Raw genomic sequence first — 14,074 nt, forward strand, 5'->3', positions numbered from 1 at the left:
GATGTCCTATATAGGACATGTTTTGGCCATCATTTTAATTTTGTGGCTGTGGTAACTAGTGATGACCAGCAGTGTGTCAATTTCCGCAACAACTAAGAGTGTTAAAGTGCGAGGCTCAATTGCTCTGCTGTTTTGGTGCCCTGGCTAATAAGCTATGAGCAGCGTGAAGTGAACTCTTGCACATGCGCTGTGTGTGACTGTGTGAGAGTAAAGTCTTGCCTCTCGCTCCTCTCAATACCTGGGTTTTAACTAGATGGGATACCGCTTTGCCAGATTTGACTTCTCATGGCAGGCTAGGAGAATTTACGCAGAAGGTTAGGATAATTCACGTATCAGGTTAGGATAATTATGTTAAGGTTAGGAAAAGGGTAAGGTTAGCTAAAAAAAAATGTATTTGATCAAAGTTGTATTCCTTCTAGCCATGACCACGTATCTGAAAAAAAAATTGCCGCACAAATTACACTTTTTCAATATGGGAAATGTGTGGAACATTTAAAGGGATGTGACATTGGTTTGCTTTTGGCCCATTCTTTTCCATTTTCCCAATCAAGCGTTTACTGAGCTTCAGAGTAGCCAACAAACGAGGACACAGTCAGCAGTAATGTCTCAAGGATAGATTAATATGAATTCCTTTATCGTAACAGTACTTCCCGCCACAGCGCGATGTCGCTGCTTGCGTATAATTTACTGAAGTTTGGCAGGACTTCCATCGTTACATTTCACAACGTATGCTACAGAAGTACTTCAATAATACGGCTGAGATGAAACCTGTTGTATTGGCACTTTTGTGAGATTCAATGTAAACTTGTTTTTGTATTATTTTTATCAGTTATACCTGCATCTGCTATCCTGTTGTGGCACAGGTGGTAACTTGAGAAGAACACTGAAGTTGTCTAAAACTTGTCATTTTACCTTTATTTAATTAGGCAGTCAGTAAAGAACAAAATCGTATTTTCAGTGACGGACTAGGAACAGTGGGTTAACTGCCTTGTTCAGGGGCAGAATGACAGATTTTTACCTTGTCAGATCGGGGGTTTGATCTTGCAACCTTCCGGTTACTAGTCCAACGATTTTTACCAGGCTACCTTTACTAGGCTACCTGCCGCCGATGCAATTGGACCTGCCAGCTGTGTGATCTTTGAATAATTGAAATAATAAGAAACAAAATCCTAATATCATTGTTGTTTTAATAATATGATGTAATAAGCTGAATACAAACATATTTCAAATACATTTGAGTTGAGGTATATTTTATAATTTATTGTTACACACCAGTGGATGTCGTTGTTCTTTCTTTTAGCTCTGCGAGCATCTCCGTATGACCTCAAGCTCTGCTGGATAACAGGGTCTCACTTCTCTGTTCAAACAGTGAGAGCGTCAGAAAGGGAATGGGACAGACAAGAGACAGAGGTAGACAGAGGTGTGACTGAGTGGAAGACAGAGTCAGGGAAGCTAATAGCGAGCTGGTCCTTCCAATTTATGTCTAGAAACACAGAAAAAGGCAAACTAGCGGTAGAATTTCGTGCGTAAAAAGAGAGTAGGCTGCCCTCTATATTCTTAAGTTTTACAACACTTCTCTTCCAGACTGAACAGTTATTCGGAGGTAGTGTCCTCTGTGGAGTTTTCTTTGTCTCGTAAGATGATTTCATTCACATACATGTGCATGACTGTTTGTGTTTCATCTGTTTATGTGTGGAGAACAAAACACAGAAATGTACATAGGCTATTGATTTAATATTAACATGTATGAATGGTATTCTGCTTGTTTGTCTTCACCATGGATAATTTCAGATGTAGGCTAAATAGCATTTATATATAGAGGGTCACATATATATATATATATAGATATATATTATAGGCTATTCATTTTGCAATGCATGATATGATAATGTTCCTCTAAATCTACGTAACAAACATCTTAAATATGTCTCTCTTTTTCTACGACTACATTTCAGCGCAAGTGACACTAAAGAGCACGGATTACAATGATAAGGATTTCAGAGGTTTGGGTCACCTCGGTGGCCATTTCTCTGGTGGTTAAGGGGGCTCTTGGAGGTTATGGGATGAGTATGTTTGCTGCCCAGTCGTCCCCTCCAGACCCATGCTATGATGAGAACGGCAACCCCCGGAGGTGCATCCCCGATTTCGTGAACTCTGCTTTCGGGAAGGACGTGCGCGTCTCCAGCACCTGTGGAACCCCAGCCTCAAGGTACTGCGTCGTGACCGAGAAGGGTGAGGAGAGGACTAGGGATTGCCACACCTGCGATGCAGGGGACCCAAAGAAGACTCATCCACCCGCGTATTTAACTGATCTCAACAACCCTCATAACCTCACCTGCTGGCAGTCAGAAAACTATGTCCAGTATCCTCAGAACGTCACGCTCACTTTGTCTTTGGGTAAAAAATTTGAGGTCACCTATGTGAGCTTGCAGTTCTGTTCACCCCGACCCGAATCAATGGCTATCTTCAAGTCAATGGACTATGGCAAATCCTGGGTTCCTTTCCAATTCTACTCTACCCAGTGTAAGAAGATGTATAACAAGCAGAATAAGGCGGCAATTACCAAGCAGAACGAACAAGAGGCGATTTGCACAGACTCTCACACGGACATGCACCCGCTGACAGGTGGGCTCATTGCGTTCAGCACCTTGGATGGCAGACCTTCGGCGCACGACTTCGACAACTCTCCCGTGCTGCAGGACTGGGTGACAGCCACCGACATCAAGGTGGCGTTCAGCCGACTGCACACGTTTGGGGATGAGAACGAGGACGACTCGGAGCTGGCTAGAGATTCCTACTTTTACGCGGTATCAGACCTGCAGGTTGGCGGGCGGTGCAAGTGCAACGGCCACGCTTCAAAGTGCGTAAAAGATAGGGAAGGAAACCTGGTATGCGAGTGCAAGCACAACACCGCGGGGCCGGAGTGTGACAGGTGCAAACCTTTCCATTATGACCGTCCTTGGCAGCGCGCAACCGCAAGAGAGGCAAACGAATGTGTTGGTAAGTCAACTATTGTTGGTAAGTCAACTATTTACCCTTGTAACCCAGAGCTTTGCGCTATAACGTATTCTTTTTTGAGATTTAAATGTCCTTTCTAAATTGCAAGACTCATAATGATTGAAAGTATTTTGTGTGATTGCGCAGGTTTCTTATTATGCCTTGAAAAACGCATTTTACGCATTGTCTAATGCAGACCTGATTTGTTCATTATTCAGTTCTTAAATTCAAATTCAATTTAAGCATCTCACATTGATCCAATATGAATTAGGCTTTGTAAACCACCGATTGTTTTTGGCTAATTAGTTCTTTTTAAATCGTTTAATTGTGTCAAATAAAACTAATCCACCACGCATTCGTAAATTACACCAGTAAATTCATTACCCTGTTCAAATATGCCCTATCTGATAACGATTCAAAATGGGAAAACCACAGTAATTGTGAGGAGGGGAATTAATTAAGGTATATCAACCAATTTGAAAAAGTCAGCATAATGTATATCAAATGTTGTCGCCAATAACCAACTTATTGTGTTAATGTAAAAAATGGATTTTGTTGAAAATTATTTAATTGAATGATTTGAATTTAATAAAGTGAGGGCTGGTCCGTGTTCCAAACTTTGTTTTTATCACCCAAACCACCATACAAAAATGGAATGGCATAGTCAGTTTAATTTACTAACAATTACCCACATAAAAGCAAACGCTGATTAGCTACACATTGCAATGATTTATGCAAAACGTCAATCAAAACCAAAATACAGTTTTTTAGGAAAAATATAACCACAATGTGTTGGCCTAATTAATTTTTTTTAAACTTTGTTTTATGATACAATATTTTACACTTATATCAAAATGCATTGTAATACTCATCAACGTTGACTAGCCTTGGATTAATTAACATTTAAATCACTGAATTAATTAACTTCACCCTCCTTTAAAAATAATGGACAATTTTCAATTACTGAATTGAATAGTATTTCATCTCATTAATAATTAAATGAATGAGTTGACACCAACCATGACAATGACATATTTGTACTGTTTAGAACAACACATCATAGATATTTGTTTGAAGTATGTAACCACATAAATCATCGGAGAGTAAAATTGTTAGATATTGATATCAACAAATGGAAATCCCCCCCCCCCCAAAAAAAACAACAACAACCTAACAAGTTAATATAAATACATTTATAAACATGTACTCTTGGCATACTATCCATTTTGGAGGACATAAAAAAACAGACGATTACTGTTTAGTCTAAATGCTTTAACTAGGTTTATATTTTACTCTCAGAAATAATCCCTGAAAGAAAAGGCAGGAAGTTATTTCTCCAAAGGAAGTGCGGGTGCCCAAGTGCGTAATTGCATTTTGAGCAGCGTTTCCGACTGTAGTAGCAGTTCAATAGGTAGGAAACGTAGCCGCTGCAGAGATAGACCGCAGAGTTATGTTGTGTTTCCGACTGTAGTAGCAGTTCAATAGGAGGGAAACGTTGCCGCTGCAGAGATAGATCGCAGAGTTATGTTGTGTTTCCGACTGTAGTAGCAGTTCAATAGGTAGGAAACATAGCTGCTGCAGAGATAGACCGCAGAGTTATGTTGTGTTTCCGTAAGCAGGTGCTTTTACCAGATTGGATGGGTGACTAAGGTGGTTTTATTGATATTTTTGGCACATAGAGAATAAACTTCCACTTTGGGCCAAGTCAACTATTCAGAGAGGGACAAAACACGAGGTACTTTGAAATCAGAACTAAGTTTAATTTATTCAGTAGAGGATATTTTTCAACAGATCTGGGTGCTTGTACCAACAGTACCACACAGCATATAAACAGAACCACACAGAACAAACCTCATCTACAGTGAAACAAAATCTGGAAAAGAAACAAGTTCTGGCACCGCCATTGTTTGTTCAATGACACAGAACAAGTGAACAAGTTGTTCCCCTTGCCCTCTGCATTTTGCCTGTGCAGGGCCGGCATGTCAGTGTGTTTTACTAAAACAAAAGGTTGTCACTTGTGGCATCCATCATGCTGTCAGAATGAGGCCCCTTTCACCACCTCACTTTCTATGTCAGCAGTGTCATTAGATAAAGCGTCAGAACAGGCAGAATAAGCATGCAGTCCAAGGGAAGGGAAGGGAATAATAAGGGTGGCTTGACACCTCGTTGTGTGGAATGGGCGAGGGAGGCTGTTATTCACTGGGCTACAGCCCAGCTCAGTGGTCTGGCTAAAGGGGCTCAGAATGGCTGCTGCTAATGATCTTTCTGGGATTCCGGTTGGCCCCTGACTTTGAGTACTATCGAAAGTGAAAGAGAGCGGTGGAGAGACAGAGAGAGAGGTTGAAAGACAGAGAGAGAAGTGGAGAGACAGAGAGAGAGGTTGAAAGACAGAGAGAGAAGTGGAGAGACAGAGAGAGAGGTTGAAAGACAGAGAGAGAAGTGGAGAGACAGAGAGAGAGGTGGAGAGAGAGAGAGAGAGAGAGCAGTGGAGACAGAGAGAAGTGGGGAGATAGAGAGAAGTTGCGAGAGCGAGAAGTGGAGAGACAGAGAGAGAGAGGTGGAGAGAGGTGGAGAGAGAGAAGTGTAGAGACAAAGGGAAGTGGAGAGACAGAGAGAGAGAGGTGGAGAGAGAGAGAGAGCGAGAGAGAGACGTGGAGAGACAGAGAGAGGTGGAGAGAGAGAGAGGTGGATAGACACAGAGAGAGGTGGAGAGAGAGAGAGAGAGAGAGAAAAGTGGAGACAGAGAGAAGTGGAAAGACAGAGAGAAGTTGAGAGAGAGAGAGAGAGGTGGGGAGACAGAGGGAAGTGGAGAGAGAGAGAAGCAGAGACAGAGAGATAGGTGGAGAGTGAGAGATAAGTGGAGAGAGAGCAAAGAGGACAGACAGAAAGAGGTGGAGAAACAGAGAAAGGTGGAGAAACAGAGAGAGAGAGGTGGAGAGACAGAGAGAGGTGGAGAGACAGAGAGAAGTTGAGAGAGCAAAGTGGACAGACAGAGAGAGGTGGAGAGACAGATAAAGGTGGAGAGAGAGAGAGAGGTGGAGAGACAGAGAGAAGTTGAGAGACAGAGAGGTGGAGAGAGAAAGAAGTGGAGAGAGAGAAGTGGAGAGACAGAGAGAGGTGGAGAGACAGAGAGAAGTTGAGAGAGCAAAGTGGACAGACAGAGAGAGATGGAGAGACAGAGAGAGGTGGATAGCGAGAGAGAAGTTGAGAGAGAGAGAGAGAAAGAGAGAGAGAGAGAGAGAGCTAGAAAGACAGATAGTGATGGAGAGACTGAGATGGAGAGAGAGAGGTGGAAAGAGAGAAGTGGAGAGAAAGAGAGAGAGATGTGGATATGGGAGAGTAGTTGTCTACACTGCAGGTGCTGCACTGGGGAAGTAAAACAATATCCATTTCCCATGTGGCTTTGCATGCGGGGAGGCCATCATATTTAGTGGAACTGCATTCTTATTGGCAGCCGTTACCCTCTCATTGCATTCCCATCCAATGATGTGGCATGCAAAGCAAGTTAGTTAATTTAAACCAAATTCAAATCTTCCTGGTTGGATTTGCCTTTAATTGAGAAAATACATCTAATAGAAAATACATTTTAAAAAATACATTTAATATGAGAAAATACATCTCAATGATCAGCTTCATCTGTTGCCACCACACCCACAAAGGCCAGTGATTGGTTTATCATTGAAGAGATAAATGAAGGAGATAAATAAACACAGAGAATTGGCTCCTCCCCTGACCATCAGGTTTTCTCTTCCAGAAGAGGCACATCTCTTAAATTCATCCCAGCTGCTTTGTATTCCAACCATGCACAGCGTAGCATTGACCCTTTCGCGTCAGACCTACTCTCCTCACTTCGTTGACTGATGGGGTGTGAAGGAAACTGTGGGAAAGACTTGCCTGCCAAGTGGCTATTGAGGCAAGTTGAAAATGGTAGCCTTAGTCACTCATACGTGTAATTTTGCACTTTTTCAATTCTAACTTTGTTTCGAACAGAGGTTAAATGCAACACTATTATTTCATTGAGATGGGGCTTTGACCTTACCGGGCTTTTACAGTTGTGGAGCATTTGTGCATCCAAGCCTAGTTATTGATTTCATGTTCTCCTCTTTAATGTATGTTATAGGCTTTTGGCCCACTGATGTAGAGGGAGAGTTGGAAAGTTCCTGCCAAGGCCTGGTAATTCAGCATGGCCTTCTTTTCTCTCTGAGCTGGGATTCTCTGGCAGAGGGGTAGTATCAGTCACTTGCCACTGGCTCCTCCGCCATGTTTGACCTGTTGCCTTACACAGATCTCTGCATGTGTCTAACCCCCCTAAACTATCAACATATCAAAGAGCCTGTCACAAAGAACCAGAGAGAGAAAGCAATTGAAAAGAAACTGTCCAACCCCCTGGTTTATAGTACATATTACAGAAAGGACAAAAGGGAATTTACATGTAGATTGAAAGAGGATACAAACGACGCATGGCGTGCACCTGTATTCCCTTTTTGACAAACCTATGAAACAGCCACACTCTCTCACAAGATGCTCTTTCCCCCTCTAATTGTTATCAGCATGTTTTGTACGCTGTTGAAAGTATTTGGCAGCTATCGAACAGAAACAGAAGTCATTCTTGGTTTGGACTGACACGTCTACCACCTACAGGGATGTTGAATTAGATGTGATTATATCAATATCCCACAGGCTCTCCTCCCGGGCGGTCCAGCACATACTTGTGTTGTACCAACACCAAAAATAGCGTCAAAGTGTGCTGAATCTTTATGTGAGCTCTTAAATCACCCCGAAAGCCCACTGGATTGCGTTCACTATGTCTCAAAGGGAACCGTTTGGAGAGAGCATTTTTAAAGTAGAAGTTCATGTTCTACTGCAGAGGTTGTTCAGTCAAAAGACCCTGTTATAGAACACAGAGCTTTGTTTAAATTGTGATATCTCTGGTTGAGCTATCCCACCTGTCTGGTAAAAAGTGAAGAGGAGACAGGCTCTAACAAATCCCATGCTTTGACCCCATGTTGACGAGGCCTTCAGCAGCTCAGTGAGTCTCTCTGCAGGCCTGTTCTTTCTCCATGTGGCTGACTGGGACCATTGACATTGACAGCTCAGTTCTTTCTCCATGTGGCTGACTGGGACCATTGACATTGTTTCTGCTGACTCCAGTCCGGCTGCCTTCCCCTGGGCTGCCAGTCTGGGTCGAGGCCGGGGCTGCCCACCATCTGGGTCTCATTCCGCTTCCTTTGTAGCCCATGTGACAGGAAAAATAACTTATTGAAAAGATGATGTCATAGATGTTCTTGTAGAGGAACTCTTCGGCCCCAAGCAGCCATCATCTACTGCCAGGGGTTAGGTCCATCTGGATTTGGTGACCTGTTTGTAGGTTTGGATTTTTCGAGTTATTAATCCTTATTTAGAATAGTTTTATATGATTGTTATTTCTATTTTGTTAATAACCTTTATTTAGTCTGTTTTAGCAAATATTTTGTTGGCTAAAGAATGCAGCATATTAAGTGAAAGTAAATTGGAGCAAATAACCACTGAAATGCTTTCACTTTATTTAATTACTTGTTTCGTATGGATAGTTACTTGTTTTGTATGGATAGTTACTTGTTTTGTATGGATAGTATGGATAGTTACTTGTTTTGTATGGATAGTTACTTGTTTTGGATGGATAGTTACTTGTTTTCATAGAATACAGTATTTATTCATGAACATAGCTAGCAAAGAAAGGTCTCATGGGCTGAAAGAATGCAACATTCAATTATGGGTACCAAGCAACAGGAAATTTGCCATGCAGACCTAAACATTAATCTCTGTAAAATAAATGTTTTTTGAATGAAAGAGAAAAATAACCAACAAAATAAAACACAAAAATGAAAACAAGTTCGTGCAGCAGGAGAGCTTTTTGAGCAGTTAATCGGAAGCAGGTGGGTTGCAGCCAGGTCAGTATTGGGAGTCTCTCAACAGACAGATGAAAACTTAGACACCTAGACACCTTTAAACGGCCCACTGGGAATAGAAGGTCAGTTAGACTGCACTTAGACTAGAATCATATCATTAGGTCATATCATTTGGCCTCTTCAAGGAAAAAGTACGATCTGCGTGTTTGTAGAGACACATACTGTATATAAAAAACAACATCAAATTTGCAGTCTTAAGAAAATAAAACAATCTGCGGTCAATATCAGGAGTTCTAAAAGTCCAAAAGATGAACCTCTATGCTAACAAGGTAATGAATAGCAGTACATTTGGGCTGTTACTCATTCCAAAACATCCCCAGACTAATTCTGTTCTGTAACTGAAGTGGAAACTACAGTGTATCTCTATGGTGGGCCTGCAGGACAGTCCTTTTGGCACATCAGCCTGTGTGGTTCTGGTGAGCTGGGAGGTTTCACTGTATACAGGGAGACTAAAAAACAAAGACGTATATTTTTGAGATCTCAAAATCCAAGCTCTGGTGGAATCCAGTGTCCTCTGGGCAAATGCTTCATGTTTTTGGGGATTTTGTTTTGTTGAGCTTATAATTCAAGACAGACATCAACATAGAGCCAAAAAGGCTTTACTCTGCCTTTTAAGACAATAGAGAAAATATTCTATGGCTATGTTGTGGACGGCGGTTTGGAGAGGTGGCCCTCAACAGTTGGAAGGAAATGGTAGCTTTGGTTTAGGATTCCTTTTCTCTTGACTCCGATGTCAGAGGACCATGAGGGGTCATTTCACACTGCTTCAGTGTGTCAGGGGACATACAGGTCCAGTCTCTGTTTATCTGGGTGGGCACTGTCCTCTCTTCAGGACCTGAAACAGTCAATGTGTTACTAATACGTGATAACTGCTGACAAGTGTTGCATTATACATATCACAGGTCATATTATGAATGCTTGAGGTGCTGTATCACAAGTCAAGAGGACATTGTAGAGACTGTATAATTCAGAGATCTCACAGTGAAAACGGAGACAGGTGGGTCTGGCAACTAAATGGAACAGCCGCACACGTTGCTAATCTGTGACCTCATTGTCTCTATGGGGTAACTATGCTGAGGTACATTAGTGATGCCGGGGGGTGGCTTAAATACATACAGGCTTAAATATACAAGGGTTCTCAATGGTCAACAGAGGAGAGGGAGCACACAGGTAGAGCTGGGAGCCTGTCTACTATACATCCATCCTGTGTATGCATATAAACTGTCCCCCAGAATAAAATCTGCAGTCTTGTAATTCCAAAGTAGAGAACAGGGGGATGTGGAGGATGGAGAGGGATTAAATAGTGTTTGATAGGTGGTATTATCTTCTAGTGTCTGAAGAGAAGCCAAGGAAGAAGAAATGGCCATTTCTGTCAAAACAAGCAAATATGCAATATTTATTTCTGTTGATAACCGTGTGTGATGGAATGAATGTGTATTAGTTTGTTTATCTGTGTGTGTTGTTTGGATGTATCTGTTGACGTAGACATTGGAAGCTGATGTGTGTGTGTGTTTGCACGTTTAACCTACATGGGTTTAACCTCCGCCACCCTCTGCCCGTCTGGGCTGCTACGGCAGTGGCGACAGGACCACCTAGCTTGAGTGTGAGCGCATGGAGCCCCTACGCGGCGCTGGAGCTGGGGAGTCTGGGAATGATTAATGGCCCAGTGAAATGACACGCTCCGCGCTCCACCGCTCAGTTACAGATCCCCCACCAGCTCCCCCACTGTGCTGCCACCCAACACAGCCAGTACTGGGACGTTACCACCCCCTGCCCACACACACACACATGCACACACACACTTCCCTGTGTAATGGCATGGCTGGTTATCGCAATTACCCTATTACCTCAGCATTGTGAAACTCCCAGTAGAAGCCGAGTAACGGCCCTCGGGTGATGCCATCCTCCCTGCTGTTATGTGGATAGAAACTCCCAGTAGAAGCCGAGTAACGGCCCTTGGGTGATGCCATCCTCCCTGCTGTTATGTGGATAGAAACTCCCAGTAGAAGCCGAGTAACGGCCCTTGGGTGATGCCATCCTCCCTGCTGTTATGTGGATAGAAACTCCCAGTAGAAGCCGAGTAACGGCCCTTGGGTGATGCCATCCTCCCTGTTGTTATGTGGATAGAAACTCCCAGTAGAAGCCGAGCTAACGGCCCTTGGGTGATGCCATCCTCCCTGCTGTAATGTGGATACAGGACCTTTTAAACTAAAAGACAAAAACAACAAATGGCAACTAGCTCTATTATGGCTGAACGAAGGCTTGACTCATTAGAATCTGAGACAGTCAACAGGAGGCTTTTCATTTTCACCATGTCGTTTGCGTCAGAGCTAAGGACTTTTCCAGCAACTGTTTGCTTTTACACCAACAAACTGGACCAACAAGTCAAAGTAAAAATGTTTGACTGATTGAAGATTTTGACTGATCCATACTGTTGAATGGTAGTGTTGTATCAACACTCAATTAATTTCAGCTGGAAAACGTGTCTTCAGATACAACAAAGCTTGTGTAGCGTCTAATTGTAAAACTTATCTCTGTTCAGTTCACAAATGCAGATTTCAGCGACTCTTCTCGTCCTCCTCATTAAAAAACACTTGTCTCCAGATCGACTTCAGCAACGCTTCTCGTCCTCCTCAATAAACTCTCCAGAACGACTTCAGCGACCTCTTCTCGTCCTCCTCATTAAAAACCTTTTCTCTCCAGAACGACTTCAGCGACCTCTTCTCGTCCTCCTCATTAAAAACCTTTTCTCTCCAGAACGACTTCAGCAACGCTTCTCGTCCTCCTCATTAACTCTCCAGAACGACTTCAGCGACCTCTTCTCGTCCTCCTCATTAAAAACCTTCTCTCCAGAACGACTTCAGTGACTCTTCTCGTCCTCCTCATTAAAAACCTTTTCTCTCCAGAACGACTTCAGTGACTCTTCTCGTCCTCCTCATTAAAAACCTTTTCTCTCCAGAACGACTTCAGTGACTCTTCTCGTCCTCCTCATTAAAAACCTTTTCTCTCCAGAACGACTTCAGTGACTCTTCTCGTCCTCCTCATTAAAAACCTTTTCTCTCCAGAACGACTTCAGTGACTCTTCTCGTCCTCCACATTAAAAACCTTTTCTCTCCAGAACGACTTCAGTGACTCTTCTCGTCCTCCTCATTAAAAACCACTTCTCAGAACGACTTCAGTGACTCTTCTCGTCCTCCACATTAAAAACCACTTCTCTCCAGAACGACTTCAGCAACCTCTTCTCGTCCTCCTCATTAAAAAACACTTCCCAGAACGACTTCAGTGACTCTTCTCGTCCTCCTCATTAAAAACCACTTCTCAGAACGACTTCAGTGACTCTTCTCGTCCTCCTCATTAAAAACCTTTTCTCTCCAGAACGACTTCAGTGACTCTTCTCGTCCTCCACATTAAAAACCTTTTCTCTCCAGAACAACTTCAGCAACCTCTTCTCGTCTTCCTCATTAAAAAACACTTCCCAGAACGACTTCAGTGACTCTTCTCGTCCTCCTCATTAAAAACCACTTCTCAGAACGACTTCAGTGACTCTTCTCGTCCTCCACATTAAAAACTACTTCTCAGAACGACTTCAGTGACTCTTCTCGTCCTCCACATTAAAAACCACTTCTCAGAACGACTTCAGTGACTCTTCTTGTCCTCCTCATTAAAAACCACTTCTCTCCAGAACGACTTCAGCAACCTCTTCTCGTCCTCCTCATTAAAAAACACTTCTCAGAACGACTTCAGTGACTCTTCTCGTCCTCTCATTAAAAACCACTTCTCAGAATGACTTCTCTCCAGAACATTGTAAAACAAACAAACAGCAGACCCAATCACCGCCGTGATAAGGAAATGGAGTTGTTCCCACTTTTATTTATTTGTCCAAATAACTTCTGCTTGGGCCTCTCCAAGGGTCTTCAGTACTTTTAAATTGATTTCAGTCACCCCCGACACAACATGTCTTTCTCCCATACCCCAGTGACCAATTCCTTTCTCTGAATAAGGAACCACTTAGTGGATTTAGGGGGAAATCCAGGGGGATAAATAACAGTAGGATATAATCAGTAGGGCTTGAGGACAATGGCTACCAGACCCCCCTTCTTCCCCACAGAACTGTAAATATCCCAGGGATCCATCTGCTGCAAGAAGTAAAAACCTGGGGATTCATCAATCGCATTCCTCCTCCTCCTCCTCCTCCTCCTGCTGCTGTGCTGTGTGGAGCAGATCTCTGTTCTGTTGGCTCCTGGAGCATGGAACCCTGCACAGGCAGAGGATTACGCAGCCTTTCATACGTCTTCCAGTGCTGGAGAAGATGGATGAAAACCAGGGAGGCTGTCATATACTCTGGGCAGGGAACCAGCACTTGCCTGGGGTCATGGTCATTCCACACACCCCAAACCCCCAGGCATTACTTCCTCCCACTCCTGCTGGTCCAAACCCACAGGCAGAGATAACATCCTCCCTGCCATGCTGATGTCTTGGGCGATGAGCACTGAGTGTACACGTGTGCGTGTTTGTGTGTGCATGGGGTTGGTGAGGTGATGGGGATCATTGGCCCTCTTTTCACAACCCTTTTCTTTATGCAAAATGGTTTATTTTCCAAGATACTGAGCTTCGTTTCTTCAGGATTGTGAGTTTGAGATATGGTATCTGGTTTCCTCACAGACGGGTGGGAAATGGAATGAGCTAAGAGGCCCAATAACAAACAGAGACCAAAGCCCAAGTTAGATTACGCTGTGATGTAACAATGGCAGAGTCTTGGCTCTGTAACACAATGTTTTGAACTTCAAGAGTGACATTTCCTCAACACGTATCAAACCCAAAATGGTGGACTTGACCCATCCCATCAACAGATGGAGATGATTCAAAGAAGACGTGACCATTTCAATGAGCTTATAGGTCACAGCAACTTCCAGGCCACAACCTCAGTGTCCATGTTTAAATCACAATGAAAACAGTCAATAAAACAGTGGCCAGTAGCTTCAGAAGGGTTTCCTCTCCGTATCTCAGGGAATTGCATAAATTACACCAAACCCTTAAAGTTAACATGTTGTATACACACTGCATTCCATTTTAAATTACCCCCCAAAATATCATTAACAAGCCCTGGATGACTTTCAAGCTTATTTTAC

The 14,074-nt window shown here is 43.1% G+C and overlaps 1 protein-coding gene across 1 annotated transcript in view; it reads left to right on the forward strand.

Moving 5' to 3' along the window:
* The first annotated feature begins 264 nt into the window (after positions 1-264).
* LOC110538506 (netrin-1) overlaps positions 265-14,074 on the forward strand; it is a 42,443-nt gene continuing 28,633 nt past the window's right edge. Inside the window, exons 1-2 of the mRNA XM_021625367.3 lie at positions 265-1,634; positions 1,956-3,000. Of these exons, the coding sequence (XP_021481042.1) occupies positions 1,986-3,000 (1,015 nt within the window). The 5' untranslated portion in view covers positions 265-1,634; positions 1,956-1,985. The remainder of the gene's footprint in view (positions 1,635-1,955; positions 3,001-14,074) is intronic.

Source organism: Oncorhynchus mykiss, chromosome 12, assembly GCF_057628025.1.
Source record: "Oncorhynchus mykiss isolate SJ-2025 chromosome 12, ASM5762802v1, whole genome shotgun sequence".
Lineage (NCBI taxonomy): Eukaryota > Metazoa > Chordata > Actinopteri > Salmoniformes > Salmonidae > Oncorhynchus > Oncorhynchus mykiss.